Source organism: Chamaea fasciata, unplaced genomic scaffold (genome assembly GCF_029207755.1).
Source record: "Chamaea fasciata isolate MVZ Bird 193981 ecotype frontalis unplaced genomic scaffold, bChaFas1.0.hap1 SCAF_6, whole genome shotgun sequence".
Lineage (NCBI taxonomy): Eukaryota > Metazoa > Chordata > Aves > Passeriformes > Sylviidae > Chamaea > Chamaea fasciata.
Window position 1 is genome coordinate 60,086,260 of NW_027094091.1, and position 24,480 is coordinate 60,110,739.

Here is a 24,480-nt window from a genome sequence, read left to right on the forward strand (position 1 = left end):
GCTAGTGTGCAACAGCTTAAAAAAAATAAAAAAATAAAAAAAGGCCCAAACCTACCCAGCCTCCTTTCCCTCAGCCTAAACCTTACCCATATCTATGACTGCAATTAAGGGCAAAATGCCTCAGCTGCTGCTTGCCTCTGGAAGCACCTGCACTTAACTTACATTGTTAAAAGTTCTCTGAATTCCACCTGCGACTGAACCACATAGCACAGAGTTTGACCAGTGAATGTTGCTACTCCTTTCTTCCAGATCAAAGTAGCAGTGGAGAAGGGAAGAAGCTAAAAGAAAGGTTGATGACACACAGACCTTCATACTGCAGACCACTGCTTAGTGTGCCCCAGGATACAGGTAAGCTCAGCTCAATTTTTTTCTTGAAGGAAAATGTGTAGGTGTTACCTCATGTTTGGCTATGTCAGAGGGGGAAACTTGTTGAGGAAAATGCATAAACAACTAGTAAAAGTAACATCCATTTTCTCCTAGCCCTAGGCAGCTTCTCAGTGTGTGGTTGGGTCACAGATATGGTTCTAAGGCACCTGCAGTCCTGAGCTATGTGGGGGCCTCAATAGATAACACAATTCTGGATTCTGCCCTAGAGGTGAGACTACAAAAAGATCAATTTTTTTAAACCAATTTCTTCTGTATTTGTGCCTTGGGTGGTTCTTTCTCTCACATCCAAATGTGACAGCTTCAGCAATGCTTCTGCTATGACCAACTTAAAATCAAATGAAGAAGTATGAAGTGCAGACCTGAGGTCAGTGGCAAAAAGTACCAGTTTTCTAGGTGCTCGGTGCATGGTCATCAAAAATATAATAAAAGTGGTAGAACTAAAATGGGCGAGTAGTAACAACTGAAAACTCAGCTTCTAAATCCAGAATGAACTGGCAGAGTGACTCCTTTATTTCCAGTATATGTTCTCTAATTCAGAACTTTAAAAACCCACTGGTTTAGCATTGTACAGACTATCACAGGCTATTGAGTTACAATGGCATAATGAGGTAGCTAACTGCGTGTTTTTCTCCTCTCTGGCACATTTGAAGTGAAAGAAAAGTATTTTAGTGTAACACATTTTATTTGCCATTACAACAGCTAAAGAGGGTGTGCAAGAATAGTTAGGGAAGCTCAGCCACAATAGCATACCATGTGGGGTCATCTTTATCCTGATTATTTTTTTTTTTTTTTTGTCTAGCTCTTTCTCTGACACTGCTATGGAGTGTGTGTGGTTTTGCAGCAGTTGTTCTCTGTGCTTTCCTGCTAGGGAGGAACATTCACAAATACTTTGTGAAGAAGGTCTGGGATTGAAATTGCAACATCATAAAGCTTGTTTTGGCATTTGAATGGTTAACAGCACCAGCGTTTACACGTTTGACTGGTTTGAGATTAATGGGTGAAATACATAACTCCTCCAGAGCCTCTTTCACATCTTCTGCATTAATGGCAGGCAGTTCCACAGCTAAACCCCCATGAAAATGGCCCAAGTGAAAGCCACCGCTCAAGTGGCAAATCTTGTAGGATATTGAACTGAGGAAGCTTCTCAAATGGGGAGGTGCCAAGGGACAGGCAACAGCTTTGGCTCACCAATGATCTAGAAGAGTACGTGGAGAGACTTTAGAAGTGCAGGTGGATGTGCTGTTCCACTATGTCATTTTCTTTAAAACATTGCCATCCACACTGTAGTTTTAATTAAGCGAAAGGGAAAAGTTGGCTGCTAAACATAATATCTTTGGGCCAATGGTCAAGCACAAATTGAGCCATGCAAATACACAGCCAACCAGCTTGGTTAGTTCTGAAGTGGCGTTGATGAAATCTTCTGGTTTGTTGTTGAGTTTTTGGGTGTTTCCCTCCCTCCCCGCTAATTCTTTGGTTAGCTTTGCTCAAAAGCTGGCATTCCTATATGGTAGCAGAAGGCCTGCCTGAAATTTTGCTTTAATAATCTAATTTTTAGTGATTCAGCATATTTAACCTCAAGGAGTAGAAACGGTAGTGCCACAGATTGCTGTCCGTGTTTCCAGGGGGACTTGGTTGATTTGGGGGCGGTTTTTAATGGTACTTCTTCGAAACACAAAGGAAACAAAGCATTTCCTTTGACCTGAGCGTGATTCCATCCAAACCATGCTAAGAGTCACTGGAAGGATCGGCGATAAGGACGGAAGCAAGGAAAGCTTAAGTTAGAGCCGGAATCGTCCCAATAAGGCAACAGAGCGGGGCAAACACATCCTTAAATTGGCTGCCTGTTGTGTGTGATAGCGAGGTGGTTTCGGCCCTTTCCTCCATCTCCGTCCCGTCCCGATCCAGGGCGGCTCGTAGCGCCGGGCCGGGGTTGCGCTCCGGGAGCGGCGGGAGCGCGGCTGCCCCCGGCGCCGGCCGCGCACTGCAGCCCGCGGGGAGAGGCGGGCGCCCGGCGCCGCCCCGCTCCGAACGGCAAAGACAGGAACTCCCCCCAAACCTCGGGAAAAGGATCGGCGGAGCTAAGGGAGTGCTGCGCTGCTCTGGGTGCCCTGTCTCTGCTCGCCTGGTACCCGTCTCCTGCTCAGGCTCATCATGGAGGTGCGAGGGGGGGCTCAGCAAGCAGCCTTGGGCCGATGGAATGGCAAGCTGGTCCTTGCTTAGAGAGATGCAAAAGTCGCTTAATTCATGCAGAATTTTTTATTCCTGCACCTGTAAATAAGTCACTTTCATCTTCAGTATTGTTAACCTTATCGCGAGGAAACGTATTGGCCTGTAACCTAACCCCTCTGCATTGGTGACTTTGCCACCCTCTGTGTATTGGCACAGCCTTTTCCCTCAGCAGACTTTCTCCCTTTTGGGAACAGGATTTTGAGTGGGGGTCCTGTCTTTAAGTGCTGGTGAGCAAAGCCCCAAAAGTTACCTGGCTTTGACATGAGAGCCATGAAAGAAGTACCTTCCTTCCAAGTGCCTGCTGGCATAGGTGCCTCAGCCTGGGGTCTGAGCAGGTACAATCCCATAATACATATTGCAAATCCAGACCTCTAAAGGCCCTTGAAGTTTCTTTAATATTTTTTTTTTCTTTCCTAAGCCTATGGCGAAGTCATGTGTTACCACTTTGTCTCTAAAAAGGCTTTACTGCGCCAGTAAAAACCTGATGCTGGGTTGTACAGGGAGCAGCTGAAAAGAATATGACACTCAATAGTATGGGAAATCTTGCTGGAGACAGTGTCACTGAGCTAATAGGAGACTTTAACAGAGCCTGGAGAGGAGCAACTTGCCAGAGAAGGTCAGTTTGAAAAGTACAGTCAACCCATTTTGAAAGAGACTGCTCAGAAAAGTCTTCATGCTACAGGAAGTTGCTGAAGGCATGGCAGTTTAGAGCTGGGAAAGATTTTAGTAGAGATGATTGACTTTTAGTAACAAATTAAGTTAGAAGCTTTGAATTAGATAGGATGGTCAATCAGAGGAAGTATATAAAGCTTAGGTGTTCATGTAGGTGAGAAGGATATTCTGGGGAGGGATGTGCCTCTGTTGAAAAGATAAAACGGGAGAAACGGGGAGATGTAAAAAACTGGATGAGGCAACAGTTCAGAGGTAACTTGAAGAAGAGAGAGGCACCCTAATCTTCAGCCAGCTAAAACATTTGAGCTGTCAAGCTGGAAATCTTCCGACTTTCCTAGCAACCTAAAATATCTCCATCTTTTTAGCTTCATTTAGGTGGGGTTTGGGTGATGTTTTAGTTTTGATTTTCTTTTTTTTTGTTTCCTGTTTTGGAACCTGGAGTATCTAGCTCCCAATAACTTGTTGGACTTAATTACTTTATGATAACTCACAGGCACTGAGTGTATAAAGCAGGAGCTTTGGTAAAAACCCATGTGTTGTGAAGGTCTCCAACAATGCCAGCAATGGAGGATGGCAGTCTTCATATTTTATATTCTCCAGTGAAGAGTGTTTGGAGTCCTCAACATTTTTAATAAGTTGGTTAAGCACCATGGAAGAGAGAGAAGTAGGTGTGGTGTCAGACTTGACCCAGCTTCCTTGATTAGCATACCCAGCTGGACAGCAGAAGTAATTATGTCTGACATGGTATCACAGCTGTGGGGACTGGAGGCTTGTATGAATCACAGAACCCTGACAAACCCTGAATAGGAGAGTTTCTCTACTTCACTGTGCAGACTTTTTCTTTTTTTGCACTAGAAGACCAGAAAGATGTTCCACACCATTTCTTCCTAATCTCGGCTGCATTGTGGTATCCTCTCCAATGCTGTTTTCTCTTGGGAAGGCTGCTCTTGAGTATCTTCTTGGCCCACTTCCCAATTGCCTTGCTACTCAGATGATTTTTAAGCCCCTGATTTTGCCTTTTCCCCGTGTAAATGAAAGCATCAAGTGTTTCCCTTCTGAGTTGAAATAATACAGCTCTTGTAGAGTTCATTAGGCAACTAAAATGTGTTGTTTCTGATGGACACTGTTCTGGGCACCTTGGAGGAGAGGCCACCTAAATTTATGGTTTTTGAGATCAAGAAGGCTTACTCATTTTCTTATAAGCTGCCATTCAATATATTAGAATGAATAAAACCTACAAACTTTAATAAAGATTTCCAAGAAAACCCAAAAATAGCCTCTTGAATCTTGCACAAGTCTATGCCTTTGCTGGACCTCTTCTCTGAAAGTCAGTCACCTTGATTTTTCCCTTTTATGTTCTGCTTGATGACCTTTACAAGACTAAGTGGGAGATCCATACCTTCTCTGGCTAGACAGGGAATACTTACTGTTCAGGCTTCCACCTGCTTCTATTCATTCTGGCTCATGCAAAATCCTCCATTTAGGAAATATGGGAAAATACTCCTCCCTTTAAGAACACTTCATCTTCTCTCTTTCTTCTTTAATACAAAAAATATGGATTTTTTTTTTTGTTGTTGTTGAGAGTGGGATATATACAAAGAGAGAGACTAGAAAGTATTTGAGTGAATCTGTTTATTCTTCCATTCTCAGACCCTCGATTCTTCATTTGTACAGTTACTTTTTGAGGAGGGAAACACACAAAGGGGCAACCCCCTGCCCCTTCAATTGTTTGTTGCTCGAGTTGGGGGAAAAGAAGTGTGTGAGAGCGTGTTCCCTGGGACCGTGACTCCATCTGCAGGCAGGAGCGTGACACTCTCTGCAGAGAGCCACCACGACCTCCGTGCAGCGTCGAGTCCCTTAGGTCTTCAGTGACACTGCTGAAATCCCCCGGTGTTTCTCAGTGCTCAGCAGTATCTCTGTCCCTCCCAAAACCTAAATGAGAATAAGAGTAATAAGAAGTCAAATTATATGGGTACCTCATGAATTTTACTTCCATGACCTGGGCACCTTCAGTGCAAGCAGCCAACATATATGAGGGGTTATATGAGTAAATTTGTGTGCTTACTGGTGGAAGGAGAGAATAGCACTAAGGAAGTATGGCTGCAGGTTAGCGAGAAAAGCAATTAAATCCTGTGGCCGCAGCACCTACGTGTCAGGGATGTGTTGATGATAATGGTTTGCTGGGAAAAGCAGCCTTAAAATTCTACATCTAACTTTGTTGGTGAACTACTACTAGCAGAGTGCATGTCCCCAGCTGAAAGGTGGAGGTAATGATGCTTTGCAAATGTCTAAGAAAAAAGACAGCCAACTTCCAGTGCTTGCGTTTTAGAGGGATTAAAAATACAGTCATTCTTCTACCTGCTCTGCAGTTATAAGTTCATTCAGATTGTATAATCTTCAGGATACTGAGGGAAGAAGAGTGAGGAAGTAAAACACCAACCATGAGTTTGGAATGATTAATTAATGTTTTCCATTAAGTGGCTCATAAACCAGTAGCAATTCTAAGGGAAAGTATTTGGACATCAAAGAGTTCTGGATATAATAAAGGTGTTTTTGGTGAAGAGTCCTAGTAGCTAAAAAAGCCAGGTGGCATATTTGTGTTCTGTAAACAACTCCTATAAAATCAGACATGAATACCATGTTTAGGAAACAGTGGATGCTCATATTACAACACTTTCATTTAGGTTGGGAGAGTCCTCTTAATATCATCTAGTCCTTCCTCAGTGCTCAAACAGATAAGCTAAGTTGTTCAGGCAACCTCTCTGGTCTACTTGTGCCAGTGTTTGACTCTTCTAATGGTTAAAAAATAAAAGTTGTGTTCTTGTGTTCAGATGGAACATTGCTGTTGTGTTGTTTGGTTTGGTTTTGGGATGTTGCTCTGGTTTTGGGGTTTTTTTTCATTTTGTGCCCCTTGCCTCTTATCCTGGCAGTGGACATTGCTGAGAAATGTCTGACTTCTTCAAACTCCTTCCTGGCCATCAGGCATTTGTACAAATGGATGAGATCCCTCTGAGCCTTCCCTTCTCCAGGCCAGACAGTCTCAGTTTTTCAGCCTCTCCTCATACAGTAGATTCTCCAGTCCCTTAATCATCTTTGTGGCCTTGTACTGGACTCGCTCCAGTAAGTCCAGATCTTCCTTGTGCCAGGAAGCCCTGAATGAGATGCAGCATTCCAGAAGCAGCCTCACCAGCACTGAGTAGAGCTGCAGGATCGCTTCCCTCGACCTGCTGGCAGCAGTCTTCCTCCTGGTGCCCTTCTTGGCTACAAGGGTGCATCGCTGGCTTGTGGTCACTTTCTTGTTACCAGGACCCCAAGGTCCTTCTTGGAAAAGCTGCTTTCCAGCTGGTAGATGCCTAGGATATGCTGGTGCCCAGGGCTATTCCTCATTACTTTGCATTATCCCTTTTGAACTTCAGGACGTTCCTCTGCCCACTTCTGTTGAGGTAGTACTTCTGAAAGGTGACACAACCATCTGGTATTATCAGCCACTCCGTCCAGTTTTAAATCATTTGAAAACTTGTTGAGGATGCAATCCTCATCCTTTTTTGTATGGAAATGAAAGCTGCTTCCCTCCAGGTATTACCACTTCTCCTCTTTTCCTGCTGATGAAGTTTAGTGCTTCTCTGTGGGATTTTTCACTATTGTTAGTCTATTTCTTTTGGACAATTACTTGCATCTTACTGTAAACTACAGACTTGAAAGAACATGGGTGGCCTTAGAGCTGCTGAAAAATAGGGACTAGAAACAGTATGTCCATCTGTGTTAGCAGGGGTTGAGGAAGCTAGTCTTTATTTCTAGTATCTCAAAAGACAAATAACCTTTTCCTGTGCGTTGTACAGCCTGGTGGGGAAGTGCCAGTGGAAGGAGAGATTTCCTACAGGCTGCATGCCTTCATGCTCAGCAGGCTGACTTGCAGCCCAAACCATTCTGCCTGCCTGTAGGTGAGGGCTGATCACTGAGAACATGCAGCATGGTCAAGCATAGCTGAATTCCCTGTGAAATTCATCACACCAGGCAGCTGAACTCTGCTAGAAGCTTGATCTCTGCATGATCCTTCCCTCCCTTATTCTAATGGATTTCTTTCCCTTGGAAATGTAAAATCTCAGCAACATCATATTTTCTTGTTTCCCAAACGCCCTTCTATCTCACCCTTGTTTAGGTATTCCAGAGAAGGCATAGTTGGCATCAGTACCACTGCCATGCCCCTCTGTGCCTGCCTTCCTCCTGCTGTGTCAGAGGGAGATGAGTGTGGTGAATGCACAGTCCTAGATGGCAGCTGAGCTCCTTGGGGTCTTGTCAGCTCTCATGGTCCAGCGCAGTCTCAGTATTACTCCAGTGTTTTAACAATAGAAAACTAGCTAGTTAATTGAGAAACCAGAATTGATTTCCCTGAGGAATTTGCCACCTTGCTGGTGCAGCAGAGACTCTGTCTTTCAACGTAAATGTAACAAGGTGTTTAAAAACTTGGACACACTTCCATTTAGCAAACAGCTGTGGCTTAAAACGCTGTTGCCTTGCTACTTAACGAAGCTGCAAGACTTCTCACTGAAGTAGACAGGAGGATAAATATGTTCTGTTTTGCCACTTTGGGGGTGGTTTTTCCAGGAAGACGTAATGCCTTAAACCATGGCAGGTGTTTGATAAAAAGGCTGTGCCTAAATCTTCAGTTAACCAGTGACTAGCAAACTATTAAGCAGAAGCAAAATGAGAGAGGCAGTTCTTTGGGTCTCACTCTGATTTACCTTAGATGATTCTTAGGGTGGGGTAAAGTTAATGATTTCAATGCACTTAAATGTAGAATATAAAATTACGCAAAAAGATCAGGATTGGAGGAGATAATTATCCATTTTATTTTCATGTTCGTAACAGCAGTAGCCCTGAGCTAAGTGTTCCAGTCCTCAGTTGACTAAACAAATTCTCATCAGTTCAGAAATTGCTTGGTGTTTTATGTTGTAAAATATTAATTTATTTTTTCTATATTTAATCTCTAATGGGTAAGAGGTTGCTCACTCAGACTTGGGAGAGAAATTTTGCATTTCAGGTATCTGTAGGCCTGACTCCAATAGTCCTAGGGTCAGGTTAGTGGTTGGTTGATTTTTGTTTGCATGTTTGATTGGTTTGGGGGTTTTTGGTTTTTTTGCAAAACAGCCTTACAATAAAGGGATATGTAGGATTGATATATATTATATGTAATTATAGGTAATATCATTACATATATAAATTATGCAATTATGAAATTGGAAAGCCAACTACAGTCATGGTAAAATACAAATCATAAGACTCAAGTAACTCTGAAGAAGCATCCTATAGTATTTAAGTAGCAACAAAATTACGTTGACACTAGTATGTGGTCCTTCTTTGGACCTTTAGACAATGTATTTCTGGCCTGTGAAATATAGGATTTTACATCAGCATGGGTTTAAGGCCACCAGCCCTAAAGTGTTGATTTTTTTTTTTTAAATTGAAATTAGTAGCTATATCATCTTTCCTAGGTAGTGTGCTGTTCTAACAGCTGAAAACTATAAACACGATGGTTTTTCTGAAGAAGTATTAATGTGTTAAATTTGCACCTCAACTAGAAGCATCTTGTGCTAAAGTTTGTTATGAAGTGATGATGGCTAGTTAGTTTGCCAGGATTCAGACAAGATTCTGAGAAAACTGGCTGTGTTTTAGCAAAGAGACATAGGTCATATTGCACTCTTCCTCTTTGATGCCTCTCCATTTGGAGGCTTTGAGACTGTAGTGGAATTCTTGGTCTTCAAGAACATTTGTGATTCAATATGCTCTCTGCAAGAGTTCTTGCCTAGAAGTGGCTGTGGGCCTTTCATTTTAAGAAAGAGGAGGTTAAAAACTTTGTGGAAGGAAAATTTGGTCATCTTTTAAAAAAGCAGAAGCCTGTGTGTCATTAGGGTCTGCTGGTTATGCAAATGCATCTCCCACTTGGTAATTGTTTGTTATCTGTCTCAGGATGATACTCATCAGACAGCAATGGCTTCTGATGATAGCACATTGGCTTTTGTGGGGTTGGTTGGTGGCCTTGCCAGTCAGTATCTTGTCGTTATTAATTATTCTTACAAATCTGTTACTTAATGTTATTTGTTTACAGAGGAATTGCAAATATGGATGATGGTGTCCATGAGCTGTTGTCCTATGGGCTTGTTCATCCCTTTGTGTTTGCCTTTCAAATGCTTCTGAGCAAAGAGAAGGTTGTAATCAAATGTTGTTTGAAGGATTGATTTGTAGTTACTGCCGAGCATGGAAATATTGGCATAAATTAAAGCCAGAGTTTTTGCCGTTAAGGGTAATGGCCAAAACATGTGAGAGAGATGGTAATTTCAATTAAAACTAGTGACCCTCATTGTACATATTGAAGATACAGAGGCTATAGAAGGTATTTGCCTATGTTCAACAGGAAATTAATCCAAAGATAGGAGTAACTTTAAAAAGAGCCCGTGGAGCCTGAATAACTCTCCGCTGCATGCTCAGGAACACACACAACTGACCCGACTTTCCTTTTTGTGGGCTATACTTAAAGCAGAGGCAGCCATAGTTTGGTTTGAGAGGGCCCGGGAACTGATTAAAATGGTCTCACTTTTCCACTCAGTGCACATCTTTTAAAAAATCTGACCCTGGGAGCAGAACTCTTTAAAGTTTCAAAGAATAAAGCATGGATGCCCGCTAATTTTTAAGTTTCTGTTTAGCAACCTTTTCAAGTATCTGGTACATTGCATAAAGACAGTTTGGATGCTATACACTGCAAAGGTTTTAGGAATGTTACATCTTTTATTACTGTTTAAAACCTTATTTACTCAATTTGTTTCATTTTTCGTATGTGTAAGCAAAGAAAATATTTACTTTGTTCAAAAGTGGTTTCTGGAGCTGAACTTAATTCATATGTGTAACTAGGTTTGGTGTTTGAAAGGTGCCATACAATCATTACTTATTAATAGCAGGACCTGCAGAAGCAATGCATTATTTATATTATGTTATCTGTGGAAGACTTGCAACTATTTTCTTGTGTTTGGACTAAAAATGTTCGAAAGTGTGGTCAGCTGACTTAATTTTTTCTTTTTGTGCTATACCACCCAACACATAATGGGAGATGATTTTTAAAATGGCATTATGCCCTTAGTCACCTTCCTTAAATCAACTTGTAAAACAGTGGGAAGTGAGGACTGATGTACCTATGGTTTCAGTGGGAAGGCTCGATACTATCTGTTGACTAGGACAAGATCTGGAGTAATGCACTTAGCCAGGATAGGGGTAAAAAATGAAGTTGTTCCAAAGAGGGTATTTCCAGGTGTGGGGCTAGAAACTCTTCTAAGCTAGAGTATATAAAGTTTTTCCCTGATAATTCATTCGAGCATTGGGATTTCTTTCACTGCAGAACACACTTAAGGCTTGGCCCACTAAACTCCTAGGAAAACTGTTTAAGATGTCTATGGAAGCCAAGGTCACCCTCAGAGAGATTTAATGCTGCTCTGCTGTGTGCCAGTCCCCAAGGCCCTTTCAGAGAGCAGTGCTCCCGTGGTGCCTTTTTGCTGCAGCCACCTCAACTCCCCTAAAGGGGGTTTCAAATGATGGAGGGAAAAAAAACTTGCATGGCACATTGTAAATTAATGCTGACAATGTCAACATTAATTTATGCTAGAAACGCACAAGGAATAGAGGGTGGAAAGAGTGATAGTGAAGAACACAGTATTTTCTGTGTCCTGTTCTCCTAGAGCACCTGGGGAAGGGCTGCCATAGCAGTGGTGGATCATTGCACAGAGCCAGCACTCTTTCCCTCTCTGAAATGGCCACTTTGTGGCCTCCTGCACAGACAGGATCACTCGGTCACTGCTCACAAAGCTGGCTTAGTTCAAGACAGTTGCCATTAGAATGTATTGAAAAAAGAAGTGAGCGGGTCAACTCCTAGAGCAAGCAAAGCTCTGTTGCTAGTCCCAGGCATGTTGAAGTTGAGGTTTGTGAGCAACAGTGAAGAATGCCTCTGATATTTTTGGTTATCACTGCTAATGTGGTAGAAATCTCCAAGCCCAGTATGAACTGGAGAACTGAGGGAAAACACAGGGCTTATATATTCTGAGGGAATTCTGTCTCTGGTACTCTTGGTCATGAGTAAGTGTAAGGCAGCTGTTTGGACTTATCCCTACCCCCAGAAATCTCCAGGACTGACAGTTACATACTTTGGCTTTACCTCTGGATTAAAAATAAATCTCTCCATGAAAATGAAGTATTTTAGCTGTAATTGTGAAATGATAAACCAGCTGAAGCCAGGAGGAATTTGTTTTGTTCATGTGTACCCTGTACATGTGGTTTTGAACCTCAGAATTGCATAGGCATGGTAATGAACCTGAGATTGTCATATATGCAATCTTTTTAATACTAGTTAGATTTTTTTTCTTTCTGAAAGGCTTATTGTGGCTGTAAAATGGGTATAAGATTATGTGAATCTATTCTAAATTGAGGTGATTAAGAGTTTAAATTTATTGTTTAAAAATATTTAGGTTGCAGATTTAGTGTTTTGTGTTTTCCTAGGCAGCTGTTTACTTTTAAAAATTGAAGTTAGGATGAAAAATAGTGTAATAAAATGATGAGTCAGGTTGTCAAAAGCCAAAAAATTCTAACAGGTATACATGCTAGAATAATGCGTATTTTTATTTTTGCAACATCTGACTCACGATTTTGATTATGTATTCTGCTAAGTTCAAAGTTTTCTTACACAAAGAGGGAGCTATATGAAACAACCATGCTTCAAATAATTTTACTTCAATTGTAGTAACAGATTTTGGAGTTTAAATCATTAACAACCTCTGTGTGAACTTTTATCCAAATGACTGCAAGTCACAAAGAGAGCACTTCTCTTTCACGGAGTACCTTTTGTGCTGTAGTGAGACCCAATCCCTCTTCTATTTTTTTTCCCCACCTTCATGTCTGTCTTTGAAGAAAGATGTGTGATTTGTGAAGTAATGAGAGTATGTATCAGTTAATGAAAGCTGCTATCCTGGCTTCATAATGCACACTGGAATTGCTTCAGGATAAAGCTTCATATACCTGCATTACAGCAGGAAGAAAAAAAAAAAAGTAAATTTCAGAAGTCCAGATTGCTGTGTGCACTGTAGAAGTATCATGTAGCAGTTAAACCAACCATTAGGGGTGACCTAATCTTGATTTCCTCCCCCCTCCACACACACACACACACACACTCTCTTTCAAGGAGTTGTGATTTTCATGTTGGTTGTATTCTTTCCACTTTTTAAAACCTGCACTAGATATTGTCAGAACACCGACTTGTCCACCTTTCTTTCTGGCTTATTTTGGGTGCTTGTTTTGGCCTGGAGGGAGTTGTGTATAGAGCAGCTTCTCCCTCCCACACCGAAGTTCGGCTACATAAAGCCCCTTCGGCCCCTGTGCTTTGTAAAGGGATAGCTGAGCTCATCCAAGAAAATCTATGGGGTTAGCTGTGCACCACCACGATTTTGCTTTTCTAACACAGAAAGACAAAACGCCTTAATTAAAAAAAAAAAAAAAAAAAAAAAAAAAAAAAAAAAAAAAAGTTGATGTTATTATTTTCGTTCCCACCACAAACGAGGGGATTACAGTGCGAATGGTCGAGACCCACAAATCCACACACACACCTTTTTTTTTTAAATTTTTTTTTTTTTTTTCCTAAGGAGCGGATTAGCAGCGGGTGCAGGACCGGGGCAGCGCATCCTCCGCCGCCGCGCAGCGCCGCGCCCGGAGCCCGCGGGGAGCGGGGGCACCGTCCCCTATGCTCCAGCGGGGCGCGCGTGTGTCTGTGCGTGTGTCTGTGCGTGTGCCCGCCCGCCGGGGCTGTGCGGGGGTGTGTGCGGTGTCCCTGCCCGCCCGTGGGCGCGCCGGGAGCGCCGCCGCCGCCGCTGCCCTTTGATCCCGGCGTTAGTGTTAGTTAGGGGCCGGGAGGAGCGCGGGGCGCAGCCCTCGGCACCGCCGCGCCAGCCCTCAACCCCGGCACGGCGCCCTGCGCCCGCCCGCCCGCCGGGAACACATCCCCGGCCGCTGAGGGATACTGCGACCGGGGACAAGCCAGGTGCACGACCGGGTTGCGGGGGGGTGGGGGGGTGGGGGGCGGGGGGGAGAGGAAAAGAAAGCGAGAGGGGGAGAGGGAGCCCTTCGCGGTGGCTCCGAAAAAACCGGCTTCAAGCCCCCTTTCCCCCGGCGAAGAGGGAAAACCCGCCCCGGTTAGCAGCTCCCCCGGGGGCCCCGGCTTTGTGCCTGTCCGTGTCCCCCCCTCCCGGTCTTATTTGATCTCCCGTTAAACCAAGGAGGAGAATGTGAAAAAAGGGGGAAAATGCCCAGGAGGAAGCAGGAGCAGCCCAAGCGCCTCTCTTCACGTAAGTGCCCCCTCTTTTTGCCATTTTCTCCTTCCTCCTCTCCCCGTCTCCTTCCCCTCTGCAGCCGCCTCCGTCGTTTCGTGTATTAGTTTAGGGTTACAGAGGTGAAACTGACAAAGACACAGCCTGGGTTATTCCTCTTTTAGGTCTGAGCTAAGGCAGCCATGTTGGTGATGAACAGCCTTGTGCCCTTTTAATTTTTCCTCTCTCTCCTTTCCCCCCTTCTTTCTTCGCGTCTCTCGCCCTTTCCTCCCTCTCCCTCCCCTCGCCCGTGATTGTGCATTTGTGCTAAGGGGGGGGGGGGGGGTGGAGGGGGGGCGGTGTGGGTTTCTCTTTGGGGCCGGAGGGAGGGGGGTCTGTTTTATTGGGGTGGGGAGGGGGGCTAAGCACGGGAGGGGAGGGCGGCGAGAGGGGAAGCGGCTGCTGGCGTCTTGTGCGGAACCAGCCGAGAGGTCTGTCCCCGGCTAAAGGTTGCGGCGGGGCTGGGCGGCCCGGGAGCGGGGGGTAGGCGGGCAGCGGCAGCGGAGGGGGACGGCGGGGCACCCCACACCGACCCCAGGGCCACCCCGGAGGGGGCTGTGGCCGCCGGCGGCGGCGTGGGAGGGGGCGGCGGGGAGGCAGACCGTGGCAGGCGAGGTCCCTGCAGAGCAGGGAGAGAGGAGGCGGCGGCGGGCTCCGGGCTCCTCCTGGCCGCAGTGAAATGAAGGGTCAGGCGAGCCAGGCGAGACTCAGGCTTCGGCGGCGCTGCCCCAGACGAGAGCAGCAGAGCACAGGGCTAAAGTGCATCCGATCTCCGCCCGCGGGCACCCACTGCGCTCACACGCACACACACATACACACACACATCCCCTGACACGGCTCACCCTGCCCTGTTCCTGAGCGCTCCCTCCCCCCTCCCTGCCTGTTTTCTCCCCTCTTTGCAAAACAGTTAACTTTTCTCCCGCTCCCTCTCCCCCCCTCTCCTTTTATTCAGCGCTCGGCAGCTATTGAGAGGGAGGCGGAGAGGAGGGGAAGGGACCTAAAAATACCCTGCCCCTGCATGGCCCCAGGGCTGGTTTAAGGAAAGCGTGGGGTGGATGGAGGGGTCATTTGTCTGTCCCCGACACATCTGCTCGGAGCGTGCCTGCCGCCCCTCCGCGCCGAGCTCGGGGCAGGGCGGGAGCTGAGCCGCCGGTGCCGGAGCCGGGCTCGGTCACCGGGAGTTCACCGGGGTGGCTCCTGCCCCTGCCCGCGGGGCGCCGCTGCGGGCGGAGCGCGGCCCGGCCCCCGCTCCGCTCTGCGGGCGGAGGGGCTGGGGCAGCGCTCCCCGCGTCCTTCCCGCACCGGCACACGGGCCGGGATGGGGGATGTGGGCGCGGGGGGCGGCGGGCCGGGGGCGAGGGGGAAGCGCTTGCAGACCCCGCCAAGATTTGTCTCCCCTTTTCCTTTCCTGCCGAATCGAGGCAAGGGCTTGAGTTGCGGTGGGCTTTGCTTCGGGGGGGTTGATGATTGAGGTTGGTTTAGGGGCTTTTCCTTCCCCCTTCCCTTCCTCTTGCCGTTTGCCCCCGCACAGCCCTTTGGCGGTCCGCCCGCCGGAGGAGCCGAGCCGGCAGCCCCGGTTCGTCCCGCAGAGCGTGGCCGGGCTCGGCTCGGGGGGGGCGGCGGGAGCGCGGCGCCCGCCTCTGCAGCGCCCCGGCCCCGGCGCGGCGGGCGGGGGCAGGGGCCAAGCCGGGGCGCGCAGGGCCGTGCGCGGCCGCCCAGGGGCGTTTCGGGGGGCGGCCGTGGGGGGCCCGGCTCGGCAGGAGCCCCGCGGGGCTCCCCAGGCGGGCGGAGGCGGCGGGGCCGCGCCGGGCTGGCGGCTGACCTTGCCCTCGCCCCCGCCCCGGCGCGCTGCCCTCCGCCCGCCCCTGGGGCTGACATCAAACCTGGGCTCCATCTTAGCTCGGCCGGGCGCTGCCGAGTGCGGCGGCGGGGGCTCGGCTCGGCTCGGCTCGGCGCGGCTCCGCCGGGCCCGGCCCTGCGCTGCCCCCGCCTCCGGGTTGCGGCTGAGGCCGCCCGCGGCCCCGACCTTCTGACCGCCGCGCCGGGGGAAGTCACGGCTTTTTCTGGGCCGAGGAACAATTGCCTTCATTGTTCAGACAGAGTTCGGCGTGTGTTATTATTTTGATATTTTTAATTATTTTTTTTTTAATCCCACGGCCTCATTTGTACTTCTTTCGGATTAATTTTTTAGTTTAGTTCATGGGAGGAGGTATTTTTTTCCTCCTGGCGTGTGAAAGGCACACCCGCCATCTGTCCCACACGAATGCTACCTTTCAGTGGGATTTATTTATTTTGATTTCTTTTGCAACTAGATTGTACTGGATTAAAAGCTGTTATCAGGCAATAGTAATAATACTTTAGATAACTCAGAATAATAGTGTTGTAGATTAAGAAAGTACCTTGGAATTTAGTGTGCAGATTATGTAAATAGTGATTTGGTTTGGGTGGGTTTTTTGGTTGGTTGGGTGTTTTTTTTTAAGCAACATGTTGCTTTAATGGGTACTCAGTGTAAAATGCGGTTTTATTCTCTGTTTCTCGCTGGGTTTAGCAATAAATTTCTTAGCGGGACAGAGGGTGTATTTCATTTTGAGGTATTAATGGTGGCAGAAGACTGTAAAGTGCCCCACGCGCGTCCCAAAAGAAGGTGTCAGCTGCTGTGCTCAACCTTGACTCTGCCCCGCTGAGGGCGTCGTGCCGTGGTTCACTCCCAAGTCATGTTACAGGTTGCTGGTGATGCGTGAATGCTCTCCAGGACGCCTAAGTGATGTAGCATCTTACCGAACCTCCCTGGGATATTTCGGAATTTGTTGCAATTGTTTGTAAATAGTCAGATACGCAGAATAATTTGTGAGTTACAGTGTAACTGAGCAAATGTAACTTAGCCTGGCAAGTCCTTGGGTAGGAAGCTGTGTTCTCAGGGTTTCTAGGCCTTAATAAATTCCTCAGAAATTGTCAGGTACCCTGCAGAGCACCTGAGGATTGCTGTTACTGCTCACTAGCACCCTGATTTTATACTTCTGCCCACTGACTCCGCTGGACTCACCTACGTTTGCAGGTAGTTTCCCTTGAGAAGGCTGCGCTGCCAAAAAACATGCCATGATGAAGTTCTCTGTACAGGACTTTGCTGGAGATGTACCAGGCTGCTGCAATAGTTTAGTTCAGTTCCAAGGGAGCAGTGTTGGAAGGAAGAGGATTGATATTATTAGATGCAATAATGCTGTGTTTGGGTGGCATCTGCTTAAAATGACAGAGTTAAGGTTGAACTTTCAGTCACTGGAGTTGTTTACAGCATAATTTACTTTGGAAGGGTCCTTTGCAGGTCATGTGGCCTAGCCTCCTGCTCAAAGCTGGGTGAACCTCAGGGTTCAGTCAGATGGATGAGCCCGTCGAGACTCCAGTATTTACATGTATTGTAAAGTGGAGCTTTTGTGTCCAAAGAAGTCAGGTTTGGGGCACTGTTTAGTCACAGATGCCAGTAGAATGTCTTCAATTACATCCTGTGGAACACAAAAGAAAGCGCATCCTTCTTAATTTAGGGTATAAATGAATGAGGAAAGGATTTTAGAAGTTCCTGGATAGACAGTGGCTCGTTCATACCTAAATGAAATATTACAGCAGTGTGGACTTGAATTACAATGCCAGAATTAAGTCTATAACTTAAAATTTTCCCCAGTACATGCGTGTCCTATGATTACATTTGGATGTGGCTAACTTGGACAAGTCAATTCATTTTCACTGGAATGTTTTAAGGAATTTTGCTTCTTTCTGTGTGTATGTGTGTTAGGAGGGTTTTTTTCCCCTTTCAGCTACTTTAGCAGTTAGATATTTGTTTCCCATTTACTCAGCATAAGAATCTTTAAAAGTATATGTATAAACACAACCCAGTCTTTCTTTTCCTTGTTGTCTAGCTTTCCATTCTACCTTAGGCTGTTGTTTTCTTTACTGAGGATTCCTGAAAGTCTGCTACGTCTGAACTGCTCTATGTGACTCGGAAGAGCTCAGCCTGAAAAGTAAAAGTTTTGGGAAGTCTTCAGGCACTCGAGTAAATGTTTAAGATCTAGAGCACTACATTGCCTTAAGTGCAGCAATCAATACTCCTTGGGGTTTGGTTCTGTCTCAGAGGCTTGTCAGCAATGCAATTTGCGAATGAATGCCACAATTCCATTTATTCAAAGCTTGCATTTATTACAGACTCTCAGGCAGAATTAAATGCTACATTGAGAAGTTTGAACTGCTGCTAGTTTCTGAGGAATGTTTTCAATTCAGGACAAACTGCAGTGGTGGTTTCTGTTGGATTTGTTTTGTTAAAGGAGGAGATGTGGAATTGATACAATATTAGTTTCCATATCAAAAGCTGGATATCTGACTAAGAGTGGGAGTAACTCTTCTTCCTTTCACATTGTTGGTCAGGTACAGTGTTGGATGTTCCAGATACTGTGTTGAAGTGTTCAGCTGTCACTGTTTCTATACAGTAAAAAAACGCTTGAACTCTGTGAAGGTTTTTATTATATTGTGTCTTTATTGCTCGATTATATCATCAGAGGGGAAAAAATCCTGTCAAACAAGTAAATTAACAGTGATTTAGAGCTTCCTTCATTTCTATTGCTGCAGCTTGCTTCATCTGATACTTTCTGATAGCAAGAGAGAGGATGCATTGGATGGGTTTTTCAAAAGACTTCCCAATGTCAGGAGCGCTTTTGCTGTCATTTGGTATTTAAGAGTTGCCTCCAAGACAAAATGCTTTCGCCAGGAACAGAAATCTTTCTCTTTCAGATGAGTTTATTACTTCAGTAGCCCACATTGCCTGTATAAGGGGAAGCTTTTATTTATTCTTCTAACATGTTTTATTTATTCTTCTAGCATGTTTACTATTTTTGACCTCTTACCACTGCAGGGATCTTGATGTAGCACATAGTCCACAAGAGGATCCACATAGGGATGTTGGTACGATGAGGTTAATAATTTCAATGCTCTCATTATGGTTGTCCTGGTGGTGCTGTAATGCGCCTCTCAAATAAGCAGCCTTTTGGTGGGTTGAGTAACAGCTCCATTACTCCGTCTGAAAACACTTCTTTCATTTTGTCCCTCTTGTGCTAGTGAAGTCCTCACAGACTTCAAAAATATCTTCTCCCTATATGAGGACACTTTTTGACATGTAAAGTCTGTCTCTTTAAATTTGTATGCTTTTTTTTTTTTTTTTGGTTATGCAAACTAAGTCACTTTTACAGGATCATTCAGTGATAAATGTCTAAAGCACATCAATGGTAGGCTATGTCTTAGTGTTGTCTGATGGTAAAAAATATGGATACATCACACTGGAATATAGACTGGGCTACCAAAGAGTCCGTGTTGTTCTCATTGAGCTAATTAAGTCTTGAGGATCTTAGGAGTGAGATTTTAGAGGGGGTAAGGGTGCCAAAGATTTGGAACAAAACTGCAAAATTTATAGTTGGCCAAACAGGACAACTGGCAGGGAGAGCAGTGGAATGGGAAATGTAAGAGCATGCAGACAGAATGCATTTTTACTTTTAAAATGGATGAAGAATGAGTATGACTTAATCTTTGTAGCAGAGTGATTGTTGTCTTTTTCATATGTAAGAAGGCAGGAGTAGGAGGAAGTAAGTTTAAAAAAAAAAGAAGGAAGAAGAGGAGCCGGGAGGAGCTGGCTGTTCAAAGTGAAGTATTAGTAATTTCCTATAATTTAATCAGACCAGATCCCAGAGCAAGATAATGAGAGCATGACCTACAAAAGAGGACTTTTTGGAAGTTAAAAGGGTTTCTAACATGAAGCTTCACAAGGCATGTGATTTGTCATGAAGCACTGTATAGAGGACTTTTTTCCCTTTCACATTGCAAAGGAATCGTAATATAGACATGAGTTTAGATGGTTAGGGAGAGCTGATACAGATTGTGTCTGGGATCCTTTTACTAATGCAGCTTTGTCAAGAGTGACTCTGGAGTTCTTTAAAAGTATATCTTCCAAATAACAACCTGGGGGTTTTTCCTACTCTTTTGTTGCCTACTTTGGTATTCATGGTACATGATTTGAATCATTTGGGTTTACTCATACAAATCCCTCTAGGATGTTTGGAGGCTGAAGTATCATATACCTTTAAATAATAATAATAATAATAATGATAATATGCAAAATATCTGGACTCCAAAGTAGCCAGCAGTATGTCATAGAATCTAGTTTTCATGGGGATTGGGGAATTTTCTTTCTCTTTTTGCTCCCCAAAGTAAAACTTATTTTTGTTCTGCCTTAAATGTTTTCTCTGAACAATACATGCTACGGACTTGAAGAATAATAAATTATATTGGGCTAAAGAAAAAAAAAAAACCCAAAACTTAAAGGTGGATAAATCCCTTTCTCCAAGGATTTTCTTTTTTAAATGTAGTTAAGTAATAAAACTCAGACCCATACTTCATGCTCTAGGGAACAGACAGCATCAATGCTGCACTTACATACTGTGTTGTGGCTACTGCAATGAAGCATTCAGCAACTTGTACCCATAAGCTCACTTGAAAGCTTGTCTTTCAGGTTTTCTTCTTTGCAGACTTAGTCACCTTTGTGGTAATGTTATGCTCCCAAAGACAGCTTCTCTTTTCCTTGCTTGGTATCCTTCTTGGTCTAGACACCAAATATTTTGAATGTCCTGTCTAAACCTGACAGCTTTGGAGTTAGCTCTATTGCTTGAAATTTCTCCCACCTTTCAAGGGATTTCCTTGTTTGTGGCGTAACTGTACTGAGTATTGGAGTTCCAGGTTAAGCCCAACACTAAGATAAGGCTGTTCCATTTTGCAGGTTAAGAATTCTCACAGAGTCTGAGTTTGGGTAATTTGGAATGACACAAAAGTCACGTTTGGGGTTTTTTTCTGAGAAACATTGAATAAAGAGAGAAAAACTGGGCTGTATAAATAGTCCTTTCACTCATTCTTTTCAGTACTTAAACAACAGGATTGGGAGCAGAGGGGAAAGAGTGACTAGTGCTGATAGCACAGCAGACCAGGAGAGAGAAGGTTGCATGTGAGACTGATGATTTAGTAGTTGCTGTTTAGAATAAATTCTATTAAAAATTAAAGGATTACCAAGTGGTAGCAGTCTTGTAATTAGTGGTATAATCAGCAGTTCCAGCAGATGAAATTAGGTTCCAAACATCTGCACTGTTTTTGTCTCTTTTATTTGGGGTGCTCTCACTAGGGTAGAAATAACATTTTTGATGCAATTCAAAGCCAAGCTACTGTCATCATCCCTTTGAAATTTGCATGGCCCTACTCTAAGGATTCCCTTCCTCAAGAAGGGTTTGTAGCTCTACTGGCCCTCACCTGAGGTTTGGATCTTGGATGTGGTTTTCCTCTGTAGCAGGGATTTCTATGCAGGTGCAAAGAATTCTTTCCTGCATGGTCTCAAGTTTTATCTGAAAGTTTCTGAAAGGGAAAAAGATTTGGCTCAAGCTTGCTTTAAAATTACAACTTCTTACTTTGAGCAAATGTTTTGGACACGTCCTGAATCTTGGTGCCTGTTAGATTTTGTATCAGGGCAAGTAACTTTTAGAAAAATTCACTAAAGGAACTGCTGGTTTTACTAAGTGTGTGTTTAGCTTAATGAATAATCCCCATGTGTGAGTTTAATGAACACAAATTCTTTGCAAGCTTCTAAACTTCACTTTGATTTGTGTAGTAGGACAAATAATTACTCATCTCAAAAATTAAAATACGAACAGATCTTCGTCGACTAGATGATCATTATCTGGAGTGCAAAGTAAGGAACAGAGAGGGTGGCAGACAAGTGTATTTAGACAGCAGCTGGTGGTGTAGCTGTGTTTGCATGCTTTCCTGAAGCACAGCCAGAGCCTCTCCCTTTATAAACCTCTGTGCCAAATCTAGACCTGGCAACTAATGACTGAGGACCCATTTCTTTATATGTTTGGAGCAGAACTTCCTCTTACCTACCTCTGTGTTTCTGTCGCTTCGAGCCCATGAGGAGCCCTTCTCAGGCACCAAAGCATAACAGCCTAGAGCTTCTCCAATTTCTGCTGTCCCCAGGCTCTCCCCCTGCTCCTCGTTCTGGAAAGGAAAGGCTGACATAATCCTTTTGTCAATTCTGCGTTGCCAAAGGGGGTTCTTTGCACGGTGAATAACTCTGAAGGGAGCTCTTCTGCCCACCTTGAGGTACTTGAATATTGCCCGTAAGACCTAAATAGGCTTCATCATAATTGTTTGTATTGTCTTCCTGCACAGTGCTGTGCCACACTGAGATAACAAAGCAAGCTCTAAATAAGCTGCCTTGTGTACAGGAGGCCGTTATCACAGCAGTGTGCCCAGGTTAATTCAGCTCTACTACTTGTGGGTATACTCCAGCTGGCTCACATATCACCACATAGCACTGCTATTATTTGGTATGGACACGCTCCCAGGAGAATCAGAGTTGTTGTCTTTGAAGGCTTTTACTGGCCTGTGTAAAAGTTGTTGGTAAAGCCCACGGAGTTCACAGCCGAGAAATGCGCTTTGGAAAAATAAAGTCAAATTCCACTACCACTGTCACACCTCTTTGTTTGTTCAGCAGAAAAAGCCAGGAATGGATTGGACAGGAACATGAAACTTCCTCTTCACTTCTAGCTGTTCCTCTTTATCTAAATTTTAGGTGGATTTTTAGGCAGAGTGTCAAAACAGGTTGCTGTCATTTCTGCTGTGTCTATGCCCTTAGTAGCCATAGCTGTAGTTTCTTGTACTGGCAGCTTGGCATAGAATCCTAAATTTCTTCAAAATAAGATAAGGTTTGAGGAATGTCCACTTCTAATTGAGTGCTTGCACGTTAATTACATGTCCTCTGAATTAAGGTTGAGAGCTGAGTGCATAGAACCATGTGTCTGGGAGTGAGCCGTGCCTCTTCCACATGGTCGGCTGCTGTGTGCTCTCCTACCACTATGAGTAGCTTCCTAATCCTCACTTATTTGGCTTTGCTTGTTAACCCCAAGCAATCCTCTCAGGGACAGAGAAAGCAGCTGTCTTTGGTAGCAAACACAGCGCAACAAACCAAGCACTTCTTGAAACTTCTCTTAGATACGTTACCATATCATCCTTGTGGGAGGAATTAGAAGCTCAGGGAATATGATTTGCCATGTTTTAATCTGACTTTGGGAGAGAGGAAGAGATTAAATTATAGGCAACTAGATTCCTGTGACATGTACAGAAGGGAATAATTTCAGTATCTGAAATCTAAACTTTTTGTTTCTGAACCTGTTGGAAGGCTAATGAGAACAGAACACCTCAGGTGAGTAATGGAGCAGAGTAAAATGGTTAATGAAGAGCCCATTATTTACTTGAAATTGAGCAGGCGAAGTTGCTTATAGCAAAAATAAACAGCAACTAGTTAAAATGAAAAGGGATTTTTGTTAAAGCAGGTACTCTGGTGGTTGTCACCTGCTGTGGTTGAATATTGCCATCCACACAGTTTGTGAGCTCCTCCCTTTGCTTTGTGACCCCTTGGTATGGGTTGTGAGCGCAGTAGGGATAATTACAGGCACTGTAGCACCTTGATCTGAGGCTTCCCATGTTCTGTTTATTGCCACCTGCATATTAAGATGACAGGGATTTCTAGCTGACTTTGTTGTTTCTTTTACTTTATTGATCCCTGGAACATCTTTAATGAATATGTTCTAAAGCAACAATTTCATTTATTTTAAAAGTCCTTTTCTAAGAGTCAGTGTTTTGAGTGTTTAATGTGGGTTTTTCTCTTTCTGTATGTTAGTAAAAGGGAAAGAAAGTTCACAGTATTTGTTGTTGCTGCCTTTCTGACTTCACTATTTAGAATAATTTAAGATGACTTCAGTCATCTTAACATTATTTCTAAAATTGAACTTAATGTTTATTATCAGGAACGGGCCATCTTTGTAGCCTTCCTCTGATCTCCCCTTGTAGTGCTAGGGTGATGCAAATGTTATGGAAGTTGCCTTGGTCCCAGATGGAGATTCTTATTGCATGAGGATGCTTCTAGGAGAGGAATAATCCTATTATTTCATACATCTTCGTATCACTGTAACTTGGAATAGGCTGTGAATCAGAGATGGGAAGGGTTAGAGATGAAACTACAGCTGGAATGCATTCTGATTGACTTGCTGCTAGTTAAGAGCCATTTCCAGCTGCTGCTGCTAAGCTGATCTCCAGGCTGAGGTTAGAAAACACAAGGGACAATCAGAGCTCGTGCTGTGTTCCTCATTTGCCAAATACCCGCGTATCTCACAGGGGAGAACCTGGCCCTGCGTGTAAATCAGACAGAAGTGTTGGGATTATTGAATGTGTAGTGGTAACTATTCTTCTGAATTGAGTGGAATGAACTGCTTTTGCCAGGATGCCACAGGGATTGCTGGGAAATTGTGATGTCTTATTCATGTTCAGAGAAGGAAATAAAGAGCTAACCAAAGAAGTCAAAGTAGGCATAGGTCAGGATGTACAACAGCACATCATCTTATCAAGGTAGGCAAACACAAGCAGTTCTTTGACAGTTTTTCAAGCTCCGGTATGTCCTTTCTATGAAGAGCAGCCAGCCAGATATCTGCAGCAATAAAGAGACAGTTAGAGAGAATATTTTCTTCTGCCTTCCCCAGAAGCTACCTGGGTTAACCTTGTGCCTGGGAGATGAAAACCTCCCTTCAGCAAGCAAGATTTTTTTTCCTCTTGCTGTTTTACTGGTTCTGTAAGCTGTAACTGTGTTCCTTAAACAGTTTTGGATCCAGAAGTTCCAGATAGCAATGACAGAGCTGTTGAGGTATGATGATGGTTGTGGGGATGTTTGGAG

General features: G+C 44.5%; 1 protein-coding gene across 3 annotated transcripts in view; it reads left to right on the plus strand.

Annotated features, from left to right (window-relative positions):
• Positions 1-213: 213 nt before the first annotated feature.
• ZNF827 (zinc finger protein 827) overlaps positions 214-24,480 on the plus strand; it is a 113,233-nt gene continuing 88,966 nt past the window's right edge. For 2 of the 3 annotated variants that reach the window (XM_066186530.1, XM_066186531.1), the window contains exon 1: positions 214-348. In XM_066186530.1, the coding sequence (XP_066042627.1) occupies positions 294-348 (55 nt within the window). In that variant the 5' untranslated portion in view covers positions 214-293. Of the gene's footprint in view, positions 349-13,417; positions 13,662-24,480 lie in introns of those variants that run through there. The other variant, XM_066186529.1, reaches the window with a different exon arrangement.